Source organism: Ambystoma mexicanum, chromosome 1q, assembly GCF_040938575.1.
Source record: "Ambystoma mexicanum isolate Mex_15411 chromosome 1q, UKY_AmexF1_1, whole genome shotgun sequence".
NCBI lineage: Eukaryota > Metazoa > Chordata > Amphibia > Caudata > Ambystomatidae > Ambystoma > Ambystoma mexicanum.
In genome coordinates, this window is record NC_090922.1 from 657,682,184 (window position 1) to 657,703,607 (window position 21,424).

Sequence of the window (21,424 nt, forward strand, 5' to 3'; positions counted from 1 at the left end):
ACATGGTGGCAGGACCTTTTATGGTCCAATGTGCTTTATTGCGGCACCTGCTACCATTTTCATTAGACAAAGCAATCCACACATACTCTTATAAAAAAAACATCTAAAGACTTGTTTTATTCCTGTCCTATTTGAATCTTTAAGTAATATGTGAACCTGATTCAATCTTAGGTTACTTTAGCTCATTGGCTTCCTGTGCTAGGCTGAAATTAGACTTCTGGGTACTAAAATTGTCATTGGTGTCATTAACTCACCAATCTCAAATTTACAAAGTGACTAATGATCTGTCTTTTCATATACTAGCTTCATCCTCTCAGTGTAAAGTGATTGAAGACCAGGCTCTTCTGGAAGTAACACCCCACTTTCAACTTCCTCCAAATCACGTGATTGCAAATCACACGATTACAATCGTATTGCTCATGCGTTCTGATGCTACTTGATGCTTAAAGTGCAATACAAGCATGGAAATAAATGCATAAACAAGACTAATTTGTGTGTCATTAACAAACTAATCTTCAGCAAACCCACATGCAAAAATATGATTACTGAGTGAGGCGGTGTAGAGGTAGAAATTGAGGCCTCCTTGGAATTAACCATTAGGAACTCCAACAAATTGCATGTGCCTGGGCATCCTGTTAAGTTGGGTCCCTGGCCAATAATGACTGACATCTCTGGGTGAACTGTTAACTTCTTTACCAAGTTCCAAGTACATCCGGTCCAGTTCATTAAGTCAGGTAAGTAATTGGGACTGATGACATCCACCGGCATCCTCTCTGTGATCACATACTCACAACTGGCAACCCTCTCATAAGACAACCTTCTCTGCTCTACCTTCTACATCAATCAAGCACAGCATTACACTCATATGCAACAGGTGCAGGTAAAGCTAGATATCACATATCTTCCCCCTTTGGCAACACTAACAACAACAGAGAGTAATGGACCACTGAACACCAGCAACACAACTTCTCTGATACAATTCATTATTCACATTACTAAATCTTAAACATTGTTAACTGATGCACTGGTTTTGCATTGTGACACATTTAACATTTCATCAACCTGTTGTCCATCAAAGTCCCAACCTGAAATCAAAAGGTTAATACGAATCTTCACAACATGTTATGACATTGCCACATCTTTGAGATCAGTAAAATACTAAAAGTCCATCTGTGGAGAAAAACATATTACCACATTTCTCTAAACATCTAAATATGCAAAACTTAAATTAATGCACTCTATAATAACTCTATACCACTCTATGCCAACTCACTCTCCGCATACACTCAACCTTTACCTCACTCATCTCACGCAAACATAAAGGACCCACCCGGCCATCCTGTTACCAACTGCACCTCACTACCAACCACTATTAACCTCGCTGCGGCACCATGCTGACCACATACAGGACCCACCCGGCCATCCTGTTACCAGTTGCGCGCCATAGGACCCGCCCCTCCGATCACAAACTGCGCACCTCACAGTCGACCTCACTGAGGCACTCATCTACAAAACCATTCACCACTCATTTCTCCAAATCCCTCACTTTTTCAATATCCTTTACATCATACCACTATAAATGCTAATAAACATACCACCATCTCAATTCACAGCATATACAACAGTACTATTACGCAAATAACATAAAAGTACCTTTGGGCCCATGGCCCCCACTTTGTCTCACTGGTGACTTGACCGTTTCTCTGTGCTCAATCGCCTTAATATGCTGCACCAAATATCCACACAGCGCATGGCCTCTAGGCAAAGTAAATAATGCGGCACCTCTAATACATGCGGTACCTCTATCTTCCTTTCTTTGATATATGATATGTCATTTATTAATGCGCCTATACACAAGTGTTTCTAGGCGCGACGCAGCAGGGAGTGGGAACAGAGGAAAGACAGCGACATTGATCCTACTAGGCTGAGTGTCATTCATATTGCGCAAATGCAGGGGAAGGGGAAGAGGAAAAGTGCAGAGTGGGAGGTGGGAGGTGGGAAAGGGACAGTGCAGTACATGGGGTAATAGAATAAATAACAATAAGAGAAGTAGGGACAGCTGGTGGCAAGTGCAAGGGTAAGTGCAAACATCAGGAAGTGTCAAGTGCTGGTGGGAGACTGTAGGGATACAGAAAACAGTCCCCAAGTGCGGGGGTTGCCAGGGAGGCAGTGCAGGTGTGTAACTGGTGGGGGAAGGGACCTGGGCCCGAGATCAGAGGGTGGCCAGGTAACCAGTACAGTTTCAGCCAGAAATTCAACAGGGGAGAGGAGGAGAGAAAGCGGAAGCAAAGAGGAAGGTTTTGAGGTTCTTCCGGAACCGGAGATGGTTCTCCTCAAGTTTCAGGGAGGCTGTTCCAGAGGGAGGCCCCTGCCGCCTGTGCCCCATTTGTCCTCCAAGCAACGCCAGAAGCAAAGGCGTCACGCTGATCCTTCCGACACCACGCACGTAGAAGAAAGGGAGGAAAAACAAAGATAATCTGAACGTCGCGGGGTTCTTTACTTTAATTAATTCTCCTCCATCGTTCCATGGAAGCGAAGGCTCATTGTAGTGACGGCTTCACTACACCAGAGCAAACGCCAGCACCCCCTGCATTCTCTTCTGCGTCACCATTGCAGGGAGAGCTATAGAGAGAAACTGAGCTCTCCGCTCCATCGGACTTCATGCTGGGACCAGACTTCCCATTGCAGCCCAACGCTGCACTCCAGGACCCCACACGACTAGTATATTACCATTCTGATAGAAGCTGCCTGATCTCTGTGGGACATGCCTGATCACATCATGGTATGTAGAATCAGAACACTATGAACTCCGGTCTCATCAGAGTTCTAGAAGAGAGGACGGCAATTGAACTATAACTGTCCAGCTCTCGTTGCTACAAGCAGCCTCCCTCCTCTTTCTTTCCGTGTAACGTACTTGCATGATTAAATATACTTACAATTATAACTGCCTTCCGCTGTCTCATATATTACTCCTGTTGCGGTCCACTTCATTTGGCGACGAGGATGGCTCCAACTGAACTATTGCCTCATCAATGTGTACGGAGCCGCTCCGCTCATGCCCGAGCGTAGTAGCGGCCCCGTCTTATAGTTCCTGAAGGTAACGCTTCCTTTCCCGTCTCAAATACTTCACGCCATTGCCGCGTTTCATTCGCTCTTTGGCAGATGGGATGTATGAAATTCGATTGATGTTGCTGGGCCGTGCTACACATCACTAAGCCGTCTCAGCCTTTCCTTTCGGCTTCTTCTGTTTACACTGCTCTTCGGATTTCGCGCATGCGTTGAATGCGCTGAAGAAGGAAGGCACCTTTAAAGGCACAGTACGCCGTTTTTTCCCCAACGCAGGCCTTCGTTTCTTGTGCACATTGAAAGTGCTGAGTATACAGCACACCATTGAAGGCAGAATATCCTGTTTTGTTTCAGTGCAAGTTCATGGAATACTTTATGATAACCACTTTACAAGTTGAATACTTACTTTCTGAATTATATTAAGGATCCATTTCCCTTCTGATAAAGAAAAGTGTATTTAACTAACTTTACTCAATCAAAATTAAATACACACATACTTATAAGGATTCTGCAGAAAAGCGCTGTACGTTCCACGTTTCCTGGACATTACTGTGCCCTACACACAGTATTCAAGCAGAACTTGAACTTGCACAGTTTTGCACTTTACGGGGTCTTAACTGAATCATACATACACTATCGGGTTCTAATAAACATAAATTGTCATGGCATTTAGCAGTGTGCCTCCACCTGCTTTCTTTATGCCTAGCACTGATGAACCTGCTTTGCCTTGGAAGAGGTGGATAAAGTCCTTTGAACATTATGCAGGAGTGATTTGTGGTCCCAATTGTAGTGCAGAGAAGAGGAAGTCATTACTCTTGCACTGTTTAGGTCCTGTTGGACAAGAAAAATATGAATGAAGTGGACCGCAACAGGAGTAATATATGAGACAGCGGAAGGCAGTTATAATTGTAAGTATATTTAATCATGCAAGTACGTTACACGGAAAGAAAGAGGAGGGAGGCTGCTTGTAGCAACGAGAGCTGGACAGTTGTAGTTCAATTGCCGTCCTCTCTTCTAGAACTCTGATGAGACCTGAGTTCATAGTGTTCTGATTCTACATACCATGATGTGATCAGGCATGTCCCACAGAGATCAGGCAGCTTCTATCAGAATGGTAATATACTACACATCTCCTTCCCTTTATATTGTTCGCAAACTATATACAAAAACTCATGAAACAAAATTTCCAGCTGGTTCATGCAAACTCCACATAGTCCTCCATCCTTTTCGGCAAACGATACGATCTGCCAGATCTGGACATGCGTCCTCCATGTCTGGAGGTGGTTGGCAAGGAAAATTGAAAATTCTCAGAATTGCTACCACATTTCTTCTCAACAGCACTACCACATTTCTTCACACCACTGCTTAAATTTCTAGAAACTTTAACATTTCTGACTGTATTCTGGCCTACATTTCTCTTATCTTTCTTGTTAAGATCATTACTTTCACACATCCAAATTCTTTCTACATTCCATATCCTTTTGTCCTCTGTCCTGACAGCATGACGAAAAGCCTCTATAACCCTAATAGGGTTGGACCATTTGCATGGTCCATTTCTTAGAGCAGGAGGAAGTAACACCTTGACCAACTTACCAACAGCTGTAGACCTATCATACTTGTTGCTACGTACTTTCTTATCATAGTTTATCTTGTTTCTCTTTTGCGTTTCCCTAATTTTGTCTTTTGCATTGACCAAATTCTTCTCTATTTCCTTACTCCCCTTGATAAGCCAAATGGGAGCTAATTTGGTGTTTGCTTTTCTTCCCCTACTATGCTCAAAGGGAGAAAGACCTGTACTGGTGTGTGGAGTAAAACGATGGGCAAATACTTTCTCCCTGACCGCATCCTCCCAATCTATCCCATTAGCCCAAGCCATTCTGATGGTTTCCTTCAAGATTTTATTAAAACGTTCTACTAATCCATTAGTTTGGGGATGGTAAATTGAGCTAGTCTTGTGCTCAATAGCAAATTTTTTACAGAAATCTGCCACTTCTTTAGACTTAAATTGAGTACCGTTATCGGAAAGAATACTTCCCGGATATCCTTCCCTCTCACATATATTTGAGAAAAATTCAACTACAGTTTTACCCGTGATACTAGAGGCAATTAAAATCTCTACCCACCTGGTGAGGAGATGTATGACTACCAAACAATATTTTTGTACACCCTTGCAACATATGGGACCTAAAATATCCATGCTTATATCCCTCCAAACACTATTGGGAATGTCAGTAATAACCATTGGCTGTCTGGAACCCACACATTTTTTTTCATCATCGCAACAAAGGATACATTCCCTAATATATCGCTCAATCTGCAGGTCGCAACCAGGCCACCAATAGTCGTTCCTAATCCTTTGTTTGGTCTTTATCACTCCTTGATGACCCTCATGTCCCAGTTCTATAATCTTCAAACGCAGATCCGTCGGAGGAATGACCTTATCTCCTCTCATTACAAAATTACCGTGAACATGCAGTTCATATGCAACAGGCCAAAAAACACTCAAGTCGGCCTCTTCAAATTTTGATTTCTTCATAAAACCATGGCTTTGAATTAATTCTTTCAATTTCATGATGTTATTATCATTTGATTCAGCGTGATCCCAAACATCCTTAGAGATGGAAGAAGTTTCCACACAAAAGACAACTTCCATGTCTTCATCTTCATCGACAATCTCGGAAATGTTAGTCAAGCGAGATAAGCAATCAGCAGACACATTCTTAATTCCTGGAACATATATCACAGTGTAGTTGAACTCTTGCAACATCATGACCCATCTCCTCATCCTGTTGGATACTTTATTAAGACCTTTTGACATGAACACTTGAGTTAAGGGCTTATGATCGGTTCGAAACTCAACTTGGTTTCCCCATATAAAGCTTCTAAACTTGTCAGCTTCACTACACCAGAGCAAACGCCAGCACCCCCTGCATTCTCTTCTGCGTCACCATTGCAGGGAGAGCCATAGAGAGAAACTGAGCTCTCCGCTCCATCGGACTTCATGCTGGGACCAGACTTCCCATTGCAGCCCAACGCTGCACTCCAGGACCCCACACGACCAAACTGCATCAGCGCTCCGGCTCCCATGATTGCTCCAGTGCCACAGGTAATTGCTGTCACTGCTCTTCCTCAGCTGCTCTCTCCATGCCCAGCAAGCCGCAGCCTTGGGACAGCACAAATTAAACAATTCTTCATCTCTAGTCGGCAATGTCCAAATGCTCCACAACAGTCTCCATGTTAAACCAGATCTTCTTGACAGCCACTTTGCAATCCACTGGCCCTTGGCCTAACACTCTTCACTGCATCTCTTAAATGAAAGATCCTCATAGACCCCACTGCCCTTGCAGCCCCTTTTCACTGCACCTTGCAGCGCCTCTTACAACTCGCTGCCTCTGTAGCGTCTCTTCACTGCACCTTGCTGCGCCTCTTACTCACTGCCTCTGTAGCGCCTTTTCAACAGTTGGGCCTCTGTCCCACTGCCCTTGCAGCGCCTCTTTAGTCCCACAGCCTCTGCAGCCCCTCTTCAATGATTGGGCCACACAGTCCCCACTGCCCTTGCAGTGCTCCTGGCTAGACCTCTAGTCCCACTGCACCTTGCAGCGCCTCATCAACTATTGGACCTCAATGTCCCCACTGCATCTGGCAGCGCTTCATTGATGGTTGGGCCTCCTGTCCCCACTGCACGTTGCTGAACTCCCACCTGAGAGAGGGTCTCATCCTTTGGGGGGCGGTGGATGTCCCTTCCATGGTGCTGTCCCCCCAGCACAGCCAGCATCCTCCCTGTGATCACTTACTTCCAACTGACAACCTTAGAACCCTCTCATAAGACAACATTCTCTGCTTTACCTTCTACATCAATCAAGCAGAGCATTCCACTCAACAGGTGCAGGCAAAGCTAGATAGAACACATCCACATGAGTATGAGCACCTAGGGGTGGATGTTTTGTTCGTTCGACACTTTGGTCACACTATAAAAGGAGGCTGAGAGCGCAAAGAGGATCCGAAATGAGGCGAGACAGTTATGGTGTGTGACTCTCATGAAGATGTTCTAGAATATTGTTGGTTGCAATGTACTGTAGATTATACAGAAGAGTGAGAGGAGGAAGACTGAATGCTTCTTGGAGAGGTTCAAATGTTTGGCATGCTCCTCTTGATCACATCAATTGTGACGCATAGGTTTGATAGTTGCATAAAGCACCTGGATAAACCGGTTTAAAGAGGCTCTGCTTTGAGAAAGAGGGCAGCAAAGAAGAGGGAGTGAGGTGACATATGTTGTAGGTATGTGTTTTACATTCTTGTGAGAATGTTGATGTAGGAAAAGGCTGAAAACCTATTTGACTAAGTAATTTGTTTTAAAAGCCACATATGTAGGTACCATTAAACACACATTCAAAATGCCAGACATAAAAAATGTATTCAATGTAATGAACACACACTATGCCGTGGATATTTTGTGTGTAGTATGTGATGTATAAATAGACCTGTGCATGAGGCTATGCAAAACATGTTAAACAATGCAGTCTAAAATATTTTTTTTAAATCTATACAAACGTTAGATATTTCATAGATTTAATCTATTTTGGTTATGTGGACGCACAGTATGTTAATTACTGAATAAGGGCACCCAATCTAGAGGTGATGCTGTTTGTGATCATGTATAAGCCCTCTCCAAACCCACCCAGACGTATTTCCGTACACCATTCTGTGGGAAACTACTTGTCAGGCGGGTTATACATGGGCCAACTGCCATGACAATTCAGTTTTGAACATAGCAAAGCTACTAGTTCGCACATTAAAAACAAGCCAAGTAGAAAACTAATCTTGAGAGATTTGTAAGTTTTGCCTTGAGAAAGACCAAATTGGTCGAAACACTTGTCGGCAGGCAGATACACCATTGATCATGGAATAAAATAGTAACGTTTCCAGTTTCTACTGGACTCATTATAATTACCATGTGACAGGGCATGTTTATGGAACACCAGTTTGTTTTCTTGTTTGAATTTAGGTTGGGTTAACCTAAAGTTCCATACTAACCGCAGCAGTCACAACAGATTTCATTCCATTAACTTTCTAGCCTCAGCACGCCTTCTCTGGTCACCCGACACACCTCTACTTCATTATTAACACATTGGGCTCCATGTTCCTATTTTGCAGTTTTGCACTCTTCACCAATCCTGGCTTGCTTGATCAGCTTTCCCTTCATTAAATGCCATTCTGCTTTAGCGTATGGTTTGCACACCAAGTTTCAATTAATGCTTTGTTTGTTTTTCTTTGCCAGCGTCCAGAACCAAGTGGATGAGGTCATCGATGTCATGCAAGAGAACATCACCAAGGTGATTGAGAGAGGAGAACGGTTAGATGAACTGCAGGACAAATCTGGTGAGATGCATGGACTACAGATTATCGTATTTTGGTTATGAAAGAGCATCAGCACATACTTCCTTCTCAAACCTTTTTTAATTTTTTTTTATTTAGATCATTTTTATTATGATTCCAAGTGTTATTTAGTACTGGGTGTAAATCATTTGGCACTGAGCAATTTCTTTGTTGGAATATAAACTGAAAATCAATTGTAATGCATTTTTCAAGTAATGTTCACTGCTACATCTGAGGCTCATTTCACACGCGTCCTAGGAAAGTGGGTACCCATTATGTTGAGATTGTAGTGTGCTGCTTTAACTTAAGAGCTTGGCAAGTGGCTTGCTTTCCTCAAAGTAGGCAAATCAATATGAAATGAGAGGTCATTTCTTATTGGCTCAGTACGTTAGGATGCATTTCTTGCTTTGTATTTCACCCTCCACCTACATAGATATGCTTTTTTCCTTCATCCATTGATCTGAGGCTAGCGTCATTCTGGGCCCTGAGGCATCTATAACAAAGTGAGAGACCGTACCCAAAGAAGGATATGATCACAGCAATGAAATCAAAGGCAATATTAGCAGGTTGAAGAAAAGAAATGCAAAATAAAGAATTAGTTAACATGGGTTCAAAACAGCCTTGACTGTCAATATCTACTATAGAGTTAGCTTCTCCACATTCCAACTGATCTCTCCCTCTTCTCACGTATCCACCCTTTTGACTGTTCTCTCCTGGTCTCTCCCTTCTTAGTACACTCAAATTCCTGGTTTTATCTCTCTCTCTCTCTCTCCCGCCCCCGCTCCCTTGCTCTCTCTATCTCTCTTTCTCTCTCCCCCCCCTCTGTCTCCACCTGCCAACTCTCTTCCGATCCTATCTGCTTCCCTCAAAATCTCACTCCTCCCCAATACTACGGTCTTTACTCTCCTTCCCCATCATGCCTCACTTCCCTCTCCTATCTTTTACTCTCATCCCACCTCTTACTCCCACTCCATTATTACCTCCAACCTTTCTATCACTCACACCCAACCTGTACCCCTCTCTCACCCAAACACCATACCTCCTGTCTCTGTAAACAGTTCAAAGTCGCTGCTAAGTCATCCATTAGCTGCTAAAACCTCCTTACTGGTATGTTGGACCTCCTGCTCCTTCTCTCTGGCCTCACCTGTACACCACTCACTCTAAACATAATTTGCTGGCTTTTTATAGCCCTCCCCTTCCTTCCTCAAAGTCTCTACTGTTCCCATTGGCTACTGTAGTCAGTGCGTTATCTGGGCAATCACTGTCTGGGATATCCCCTCGAGGACCAGAACTTCCCCTAAAAGTCTTGAAAAGGACCTCTAGTCCCACCCTTTTCAGCCTTAATCTTTGCCATGTGGTCACTGGAGTCGCTTGTTGGCTGTTTCCCTGCTTCTCTGCTACACTTAAGCAAATCTGGGGCTTGTGTTGCCAGTTCTTATATTATCTCTAATGTGCACATTCGAGTTTATCTCTAATGTGCACATTCGAGTTTACCACGTATGGCTAGTGGCCATATGGGGGGGGGGGGGGGGGGTGTGTGTGTGTGTGTGTGTGTGTGTGTGTGTGTGTGTCAGTCAATGATTGGACAACTACTGGCTGTTTGAATGGTGCAGACCTTACCATTGGTGGGCTTGGACTTGCTTCTAGGCTGGATTTTGCATAAGAAGACGACTCCTGCAGCCATTTCTTAAGATCTGCTCACCGCACACGTGTCCTCCATGGGCATCACAGGCCTTATCAGACCTGAAGCGCTGACGCGAAGCCTGTTTAGGCCTGTTTGCGGCCAGGAGCGGTAGTCTGCAGGACATGCTATCGGTTTGTCCCGGAGTGAAGATGTGACTGGCGGCTAATGGCTCCTTGGTGCTACTCTTCAGGTTAACAACTCTGTGGCCGTGTATTACTGTTAAGTTAGTGGAGAAGATGGTGGGACTGAGATATGAGGGGCCTTCCCCCAAAATAGCTTGACAATGGGAAGGGCTCCCTTACATTGCGAGCACTGACTAAAAACCCTAATTTTGGCATATCCAGAACTATACTGGAGCCATGGAGGCCATGTGCAGTTGTGGACAACTCTGTGCTTACAGCAGCACTGATCAATGCCCGTTCTGCCATTGTTCATGCAGTGGAAGTGGAAGAACTCATTAACCTGCACAACCTGGATATAATCCTAGTGACCGAAACTTGGTTTTCAGAGGGGCTACAGACATTATTCCACCGTCTAGTCATCTAGTCCCCGCTGATTACTGTATTCTGCTCATCAATCGGAATGGCAAAGGGGATGCGGGGGGCATCTCCTTGATCTACAGATCCTCCATGCAGGTCTCCCACTTTGAGGCCCTAGACTGCACCGACGGGTCCCAGGTGGGTCAGGTGTCCATCAGGCTATCCCCTACGTCATCAGTGAAGGTCTTCTTGGGCTATAGGCCCCAGGCTCCGCCAATAGATTTTTGGAGAATCTGGATATTTTCCTGACCCTCACTAGGCGCAGATATAAGGAACTCATGTGCTTGGGTGATTGGAATATCTGGATGGACAATTTTAATACCCCAGACTCGAAAGAACTGTGTGAAATAATGGTACACCCGGGTTCTCCTGCTACGAACTGCCGTATCTCACGTTAAAGTCCACTGTATCGATGTGCTACTGACCAGGGGCAATTGCGTAGCGTTAAAGGAGATGGTTCCCATTCATTGGTCCGACCACCATTGCCAATTCTTCGACCTGACTAGAGAGGGAATGGGGCGAGGAAGGGTGGACCGTTAGTGCTGACATGAAAAACCAGAGATCTGGCCAGCATTCCAAGGGAAGAGGTTACTGCTGCGCTAGCCAGCATCGACGAGACACTATTGTGCAAAGAATTCTTTGTCTGGGGCACCATGATTCTGGATACTATATGTTCCAGATACGGCCCATTAAAACCCAAAAGCAGGAGAACCCCGAAATCTTCGGAAGCAGGCCTGCCGCACAGCTAAAATATAGAGAGAGAGTAGATTACTTGAGGGTGCTGAGAGGGCTAAGACAGCGTTGAAGATTTACTAACAGGCTATTTTTAGGGCCAAAAGGGATTTTCTTCACAAAGAAATCACTAATGCCAGTAAGCAGCTTAGAGAAGTCTTCGCAGTGGTTACCAGATTCTGCAAACCGAATTGTATTGCCTCATCCCTTGAGCCTTCATTAGCACAAGTCAATTCCTTTAACATGTTTTTTATAGATAAAATAGAAGCAATACAGCAGAGTATTGTGGCAAAGGCCCAGGAAGGCCAGTTGGCCCATGGGGTGGCAGACTGCTCCGGACCAGGTCCCCGGCCAGGTATATCGTCAGTCGAAAGCAGCAAGGATGGTGTGCAGTTTGATTTTCGACCCGTTACCAAGGACTTCATTCAATCCCTCATTGCGAATCTGAAGCCCACTAATGATTACTTGCTTATGCTACCCGCCTGTGCTGCAAGACGCCTGGCCCAGACCACCTTTGTCAACAAATCGTTGGCCCAAGGCTTGGTTCCCAGTGAGCTAATAAATGCCACCTTTACACCTCTCTTAAAGAACACCAACTTGGACTCGGCTTGCCTGAAAAATTATCAGCCAGTGGCAGGCCTAGCGTGGCCCAGTAAAATACTGGAGAAAGTGGCAACTTCCCAACTCAAATCATTTGTGGAGAAGGAGGCGCTGCTGGACGGGCTTCAATCAGGATTCCGGCCTAAGCACAGGACTGAGATGGCTTTGCTATCGGTGTATGATGGGTTGCTGGAGGTCGCAGATAAAGCAGGGCTGGTACTCTTTGTGATGCTAGACCCGTTTGCTTCGTTTGATAAAGTTGACCATGACATTATTCTCGAGCTACTGAGAACGCCTGGGAATGTCTCTGAACCGGCCAGTAAATGGTTTGGGTCATTTCTGGGAAATGAACATCAGCTGGTGAAATTTGGGGGCTTCACCTCACACTGTCGTGTTTATCCATTGTAGTTAACTATGACATTCTGTTGCTGCTGCCATGTGGTGCTTGTGTGCACTATTCCATCCTCCTGAAGTAGATTCCACACGATTTAAAGCAGAATTATCTTTCTGCACGTGTGGTGGAAGTCCTGGGAACTACAGCTCCCAGACTTCCTGTAGCTTAAATGTAAAACACGAACGCGCCTGGTGCTAACAGGCCGGTTTGTGTAAGGGAGGTGGAAGGGGGCACACACCCACACACCTACACACCCACAACTAAGATAGACGGTGTACTTTTTACGTCTTATAAGCTTCATATTGTTCTGTCTGCAAGCAAATTATGACCCTTAGCGGTTTAATTCAGCGTATTCATTAGAACTGGCAATTGAGATTGCACGCAGAAGCGTGCGACTCCTTAATAGGCACCTTTCCCAATACTGAAACCCCCCACTCAAGCATGCTAACGGGGGAAATTATCCAGTCTGGGTTGGGCACTGATGAGCCTGTTAGCAATGAAATAGAGGAGGTTAGCAGTTCGGTATCTTCAGCTTTTACAAGTGTGAACCGCTACCCTCAGGCTTGTACTCCATTGAAAACAGTGCTGTTGAACACTCATTCATTAGCAGGGCATGCCACTGAGATAGCTGACTACATTGTGTCTGCGCAGGTGGATGTAATGCTCCTTACTGAGACTGGGTTATGTGACACCAATCAATATTCTCTCTAACTTGCCTCTCCAGCAGGGTACAAAGCCCTATACACAGATCGGAATGGACAGAAGGGAAGGGGTATTTCCATTATTTATAAAGATTTCTTGAATTTTTATACTTCAAGTATAATGCATGTGAGGGTCTTTTAATTATACGTCTACCCTCAGCATATTAATTCTGTATTGGCCCCCAACTGCCCTGCCAGATTTTCGTGAGCAACTCTTGGCATTTCTGGGTCCTCTTATCAAACCCTTTTAATCTATGGACTAACAATACCACTGGCCTGGAGGCATGCTCCTTCTTGAGTCTCATGGCGAATCTAGGCTTTAAGCAGTGTGTTAGCATGGCCACCCATCAAGGGGGGAAGATGCTAGACTGGATTCTGTCTAGAAATCCGATTACTTCACAGGTAGAGGTCAAAACCTGTTGTTGGTCTGACCACCATTTGATCTCTTTTTCACTTTTGACACCAGATCTCATGGTAAAGAAAGTGAACGCATTAAATCCACTATGCGTAGATGCACTAGCAGGGTTACTGAGGCATTTTCTCGTATATGTTTGCCTTTAGTCTCAGCAATTGATGAATCCAGCTCGCTGGACTCATACATCTCAATTGCGTAGCATCTTTAACCAGGCCTATGACAAGCTAGCGCCACTTAACGCCAGCTACGGTAGGTAAGACACACACCCAGGTGCAAGCCACTGGTTCTCCTCAGATATCTTAGCAGCTCGACATACCAAATGTGCTGCCGAAAGAAGCTGGCGGAAATCTCCAAATGAAAACCCCTTGGCCCTCTACAAAGAGGCAGAAAAACAGTATAAAACGATTATCCTATTAGCCAAAAAAGAAACCTTGGAGGAGCATATATTGGGAGCCAGATTTAGCACCAGAGAGCTCTTTAATATTAGGCGAACTAAAAGGGAAAGTTCAGGAACTCCCGCTAAAGGTAAGCGATGCATGGTGTCAAAAAATCCATGACTGTTTTACAGTCAAGGTCAGGCAACATTAAAAGACTCATCCTACCCTATTAAGTGCCATACGAATGATACCTTCTCTGCTGCACAGAATCAGACCGATAGTGACAACAAGACCTATGGGGAAAAAGGCTTTCTCCTTCAGGCAGGTTATAGTTGAGGATGTATTGTCAACTGTGGAAAAATTAAAACCTACCGATTGTAAGTGCGATGTTCATCCCTCATAGATGAACATCGCACTGAAGATCCAAGGAAGACTCCTGAAGAGGACAGGCATCCCTTCCTGCTTCTGGTCCGGTGGAGCCCTATTGGACTGCCTCATCTCCAAAGACCCTCGGCAGTGCTTCGGCCCTTGGACTTGTGGGGACCAACTGCACAAATATAGGTGAATCACTATGCGCATTGGATTCACGACTGAGAGCAGGAATACGCATATCCTAATATGCACATGCATCATTATTTACGAACACAGTGCAACAGTTTATTTCATAATAAGATGGGTTTTTCATTTATTTTCTCTGATTTTAGAGAATAATCAATACAGACAACTGTTAGAACTTTTCTTCTAACACAACACCATCTCATCGGCATGTGACACACATACCAACATCCTTAGCCTGATGAGATGAAGACATGGAGAAGTGTGACCACAGTTTAAACAATGTGTCAATATAGGAGAACAATTGTATTATATAGTGTCATAGGGGTCCACTCACTCGTGTAGGCAATATCAAAGGTCTCGATAATTTCTAATAACATTTTGTATGTGACGTCAACATTGATTATTGAATAATCAGCAGTAACACTCTTTCCAGGAGGTTGCTGTAATAGTTATTCAGGATACAATTGGACCGTATAAATACCTGTCAAACCAATCACAGAAGACATCAAACGCCAGTGCTAGACACTTGAAGGTGTGAGGTGCAAATGCTAGGTTTTTAGGGTCTAATTAATGTCAGCCTCCTTTCCTTGTTTTCTTGAATCACTGTAATTTGCACAGTTGTTTTTTTTTTCTTTTCATAAATTAAATTGTGCATTACAGACTCTAGGTTGTTTTCTAAAAATGATTCATGCAAATACAAGCCAAGCGCAAGTTTTTTACTTTTTTTGAGACAGTATTTTACCCCTTTTTCACAATGTGTTAAGGGTTTCCCCAATATTTTTTATACCAATCAGTCTCTACGCCTTCTCGAGAATCCAGCCGTTCAGATCCTTCGGAAATGTCCCTAAACCACCGAGTGGATTGACCAGCTCTCGCTGGCTACCTTGTCGGAAGACTTGCCATTCCGTGGTTGCACCTGGAATTTTGATGGTCGCCAGCTTGTTGTACAGGTAGCCTTCCCTGCAAATTTGTGTCCCAGCATCTGGAGATCCTGTCCTAGAGAAGCTTCTTCAATCTTGATTGGAAGGACGGCTGCCATGGTCTGTGTGTGGTGGCCGTCACTGGAACTCACCTTCCCTTATCCTGGGAAGTGTCCTGAAGAGGCCTGCACCGGTGAATCTTGCATTTCCTCATCGCCAGGGGTTGCATCTTGCATCTGGACCTGACCGGAAGAATCCTTGCACACTCAACAGCTATCACTGGAACCAACAGCAGTAAATCCAACGCAGCCCCCAACGCCCAAGTCCACCCTTCAAACTCCAAGCCAGGGGGGCTAAGTAAATGCAAGGCATTTGTCTCCCACTGTCCTCCATAGGATAACATTGGGAACCAGTCCCTTTTTGTATCCTAACCTTCTATTCCACTGCTTTTTGATCATCAAACCTGCGTAATACCATCTGAAAGAACCCAACATATTACTTCTCCAGCATGGAGTCTGGCATGGATTCACATGCTCGTGAATTTTCCACATTATCAGGCTGGGAATCCTCAGTAAAAGAAACAGTTTCCCTTTACTTAAAAACTGTATTTCTCCTTTAAACCAACCACTGTCCTCTGGGTCATATTGACCCCATCCAATGACCGTCCATTTCCCTAAGCGCATCCTCTGGCAGCCATCTTCAGATTTTTACTGCACGCTTCAGTGTTGGGAGTCCTCGTGTTTTCAACGGAAAAAGGTTCTATTTTTGTTTGCAAAGAGCCAGTGTACTTTTTTCTCAGTCTGCCAGCAGCGGGGACCTGCTGTCAGTGAATTTCAGCACCCCTCAAGGGTGAAGATCGTTGAAGTTTCCGGAAGGCCATCAGGCCTCCTTTAGGCCCTCCGACCATGACCGAGGAGAAGGAGGTAAGGTCCCTCTTCAAGCCCTGCGGGCTACGGAATGTGTTTGTGGAAGACAAGCACCTACAAAGCCTCTTCTGCCTGCATCCGGACCATAAGGAGGTGGAATGCAAGATATGCCTCAGTTTCTCCAACAAGATGAGGAGGGACAGGCACAGTAGACTGGCAGTGTGGCTTGCCACTAAGGCCTCAGCTCCATGCTGGGTCATGCCTCACCCAGGACTGGCCAGTCCGAGTAGCGGTCTTCTATGTTCTTTGAGGGTGCCTCATCTGTGGAGGCCCCAGGCAAGGCCAAGAACTGCAAGTCCGAGTCCACCAGGGTCACCACAGAAGGGGGTCCCGAGGTGGATAGGGCGCCATCGACATCACCCTCCGCCTCCATTGCCAGCTGGCAATCGAGCTCCTCCTCAAAAAGAACATCTACCCCTGCTAAACTGCAGGAGAAGTCTGAGAAGCCGCGGACGGAGGAAAAGAAGGCCGAACTGCCCAAATATGCCCGATCGGCACAGGCTAAGACTTTGTCGACGATAAGAGTTGGTGGCAGCTGCTCTCCCCGCAGCACAGAAAGTATCATTACCCCTAGGTGCGAGACTGACAATTTGCAGGCGCTCCAGAAGGGGGCAACCGGCACAGGCCCCAGTTCCAGCTCCACAGGGGGGAAAAAGTGGGGGGCAAGGAGGCCCCGAAACAGCCCTCGCAGGCCGTCGCTCAAGCCGTGGAAGTCTCGTCCACGGACAAGGACCAGGAGTCCTTGCACACAGTCCACGAGGACGTGGAAGAAGAGGACGACAGGGACGCCGACGGCGCAGGCCTAGTTGTCTAATTCCGCCAGCTCAGCCAATGGATGTGTCTTCTGACATTCTGTCAACCCTTCACACTTGGAGATTCACAAGAGGATGCCACCGGGCCCGGCTCCAGTGGTCCATCAGGCCCCGGTCAGCCTCCAACAAAGAACAAGCTTCATCCGACGCCCCCATTTCGGCCTCCACACCCGCGTCAGTCCCCATCGCCCCCAGGAGACCCAGACACGGAGACTGATACGGCCACGACTACGGACGACGAGGATATTGTCGCAGTTGGGTCTCCCCTTTTGCCTAGAGCATCCCCACCAGATGAGGTGGGGTTGTTCCATGATCGCCAGAGCCTCTGAGCTTTTTCAGCTTGTGCCCGAAGAAACCAGGAAAGAGGGTTTCTTGTACCAGAGGATTGAGACCAGGATGAAGACAATCCTGGCGGTTCCCCTCCTAGACGGCATGTGGGGAAGAGAGCCTGGTCCTCATGAAGAACCCTTGCATGGCTCCAGCTAAACGGAATAGACTGGAGAAGAAGTATCGGGGTGCCTGACTCCACATCCAAGTGCCTGAGGTCGTAGCCGCGAGGAAGCAGTCGACTAACCCGTCCTCTTCGGTCCCTCCCGACAGTGAGGGGAAGAAGTTGGACGCCATAGGAAGGAGTTGATATACACACTAGCGTCCACTATCAAGGCGGCCATCGCACTGGCGGTTCTGGCCATGTACGACAGGGAGCTATGATACAAGCTGGGCCCTATTCTGGAGTTCCTTTCAGACGATTAGAGGATAGAGGCAATCGCTCTTTTACAGGAGGGGGAAGTTGCATCTGATCACGCCATTACTGTGACATTGGACATCGCCGACACAGGGTTCCGCAGATGGGGAACGGTGTCTGCCTCCGTCGACAGGGTTGGTTGAAGGCCACTTATTTCCGGCAGAAAGTCCAGGTGAAGGTGTTGGACATGCCTTTCGATGGAGAGAATGTAGTTTGGGATGGCCGCCGATGAGTCCCTCCAGGCCATCAAGGCGGATACGGAGACAGCCAGTTCCTTGGGCACTCCAACAGCAGCGCTCTTCTTTTTGCTCCTCCAGGGAAAGTCGAGCAGGTCGTCCAAAGGTTTCTCCTCTTCGTACCGCTGACCTTCCAGATCCACGACCCTGGAAGCCTCCAGATGCTGTTTGCAGGCATATGGTAGCGGAGGACAGCGTTACCGTTGTCCGCAGGGCAGGATGCCGGCTCCGAAACAGGCCTGAACGGGACAGGACATCGGGCCCCCACATGTGCACCCTGGTGGGCATCTGGCTGATGAGGTTCGTCACGAGTGGAGGAGGATCACCACCGACAGATGGGTGATGGATGCTTTCGTCCACGGACACTCTGGAGTTTCAACGTAGGTGTCCGCGGATCCCGCCGGTGTCCCGTCAAGAGCAGCACATTGTGGCTGCCGGAGGGGTAGGACCTCCATATCAACATCCTAGAGCTACGGGCAGTGTTCTGGGCCCTCAAGTCATTCCTTCCGTCTCTGGAGGGCAAGGTGTTAAGGATCTTCAGACACCACCACCACCACCATGTTCTACATCCGGAAACAGGGGGGCACCCGTTCTCCAGCACTCTCATGGGAAGTGCAGGACTTATGGCGCTGGGCCGTCAGACAAGAGATGTTCCTCTTCACCTAGCGGGAGTCAAGAACACCATTGCAGACTCTGTCTGCAGGGAGTTGGGCTCCTCCCACGAGTGGGAGCTGCAGCAGGACCAGGTGGACCACATCTTCAAGTGGGGCAGGCCCCAGATCGAACTGTTTGCAACGCCAGCAAATGCCAGAGGTTTGCCAGCAGATTCCACCAACCGATGAGCCTGGGGGACGCATTCTCCTTCCTGTGGGATGGACTGTTTCTGTACGAGTTTTCCCCCCCATTGCCTCTCTTGCTACGAGTCATCAGCACACTCGGTGCCAATGCAGGATGATACTCATCGCCCGGCGTGGCCAATGTAGATTTGTTACCCGGACTTTCTCAGCCTGTCGGTATCACCTCCAGTCAAACTGCCGGTAGTTCTGGATCTTCTCACCAGAAAAGGAGGCGCAATCCTACATCACGACCCAGGTTCACTGAACCTGAGGGCTTGGCTCCTGCACCCCTAGAGTTGGGAAGATATGAGTTGCCAGTGGTTTGCAGGGAGGTTCTCGCAAAATCTAGGGCATCCTCGTCCTTGAAGTGCTACAGTCATAAGTGAAGCATTTCGCTACATGGTGCCGGTCACAAAAGATTACCCCTTTGAGGGTCACGGTCCCACATATCCTGCCAAGGCCAGACTGGCACACGCCTCCATCAAGGTTAATCTGGCGGCCATCTCCCGCTACACCAGATCAACAGGAAGATCGTCCTTTTGGTCCCATCGACTCGTCAAGTAGTTTCTCAAAGGACTTTTCAGATCTTTGTCGCCGGTGAAGGCTCCTGCCACAGTGTGGGACCTCAACATGGTTCTGACCAGGCTCATAGAGGCACACTTTGAGCATCTGCATCATGCTCCACTCAAATTCCTCCTGTGGAAGACAGCATTCCAAATGGACATCACCTCTGCCAGGAGGGTAGGTGAGATCCAGACCCTATCCTGCAAAGAGCCATGCCTGACTTTCCACGAATTGAGGGTGGTGCTGCGTAAGCACCCCTCCTTCATGCTGAAGGTTCTGTCAGAATTCCACTTGAACAAGCCTTCTGTGTTACCTGTTTTTTTTCCTGAAACCTTAGTCGCTGGCAGAAAGGGCCTTGTATTTGCTGGACGTTGCTCGTGCCCTGAAGTTCTATGTCGCACACACAAAGGGTTTTCGGAAGACTTCACATATGTTCGTAAACTTTGGACCTGTGAACCATGTGAAGGCCTTGTCCAAGACTTCCATTTCAAGGTGGCTCTCCGGCTGCATCACGCACTGTCATCGGTTGGCTAACCGACCGCTGCCCAGCCGTCCAAGAGCACACCCCACCAGAGCAATCGCTGCAACGACTGTGTTCCTGTCTGGTGTGCTCCTGCTTGACATCTACAGGGCTGCTAAGTGGAGGTCCGCGCACACCTTGACGCAATTCTGAGGCGTCGACAGGGATTCCAGGTAGGAGTCCAGAGTCGGCCAAGCAGTGCTACGCAACCTGTTTGCTTGAGGTAAATCTGTTCCAGGGGTAAGTGTAATTGGTTCTGTTGAGCCTTGCCACCTCCCGTGGTTGTGTAATGTACTGCTATGTATTCGTTATTCATGAGGATGTGAATCCATGCCAGACCCCATGCTGGACAAGGAACAAGTTACTTATCTGTAACTATTGTTCTTCAGCATGGGTCTGACATGGATTCACATGCAAACACTCCCTCCGACGCCTCTACAGCTCTTCTTGGTCATACTGCCACTGTACGTGCTAACAAAATCTGAAGATGGCTGCCAGAGGAGGGGTTTAGGGAGAGGACTGTCATTGGATGGAGGCAGTATGACCCAGAGGACAGTGATTGGTTTAAAGGAGAAATAGTTTTTTTAAGTGAAAGTGAAACTGTTTTTCTTTTACCGAGGATTCCCAGCCTGACGGGAATATGCATGAGCATGTGAATCCATGCCAGACCCATGCTGGAGAACAATAGTTACAGGTAAGTAACTTGATCCATAGTAGCCTTGTTGAATATCTTCTTTGAACCCACCAACACAAGTATAATTATAACTTATTACTACCTATTCTGGGGAGGAGCATTATATCTCCTGTGACTTTTGGGCACAAGTCCCCATTCTTCATAGGGATTGGACTGCTGAAGTTAGGGAATCACTTGTGACGTGGTTCCATCTTTACTGCATTGTCATTTGAATGCATTTTAAGAACCTTTTTGTTACTATATGTATGTTTCAGTATTGTTTAATAATACAACCTACCGAGTGTGTAAAGGGCTGCTATATATTGTATGTATATATTATGTATAATATAATTAAATATACTATATATATAATTTGTATGTATATACATTCCTGTCTAAATTTAATTTTTGTGGGTTTCACTATGTGGATTTATTGTGAACCCCTGACACCACTCACACTCATGAGAATAGCCTTGACTTCTCTCCACATTTACCATGATTGGGTTTTGATTAATCTCTGAGCTGGGGTTGGGGTCCAGCTTCTGGGAAGGTTGTATCGTAACTTTTTGTAATCGGTTCTTAGTGACCAAAGTACATTCTTTAAATGTTAAAAATACCATTGTGGAAGATGTATTGCGGCTATCCCCCTATAACCTATAACGCCTAGTAGTAGCATGCCTGTGCGCAGAGATTGAGTCTGTTGAGACCATGCCTTATGGAAGTTAAAACCAGGGCTATGATGGTGAAGGC

General features: G+C 46.4%; 1 protein-coding gene across 3 annotated transcripts in view; it reads left to right on the top strand.

The window, feature by feature from the left end:
• VAMP4 (vesicle associated membrane protein 4) overlaps window positions 1–21,424 on the top strand; it is a 436,264-nt gene that overhangs the window by 177,508 nt on the left and 237,332 nt on the right. For all 3 annotated transcript variants that reach the window (XM_069641244.1, XM_069641243.1, XM_069641245.1), the window contains one exon: window positions 8,345–8,445. In XM_069641244.1, the coding sequence (XP_069497345.1) occupies window positions 8,345–8,445 (101 nt within the window). The remainder of the gene's footprint in view (window positions 1–8,344; window positions 8,446–21,424) is intronic.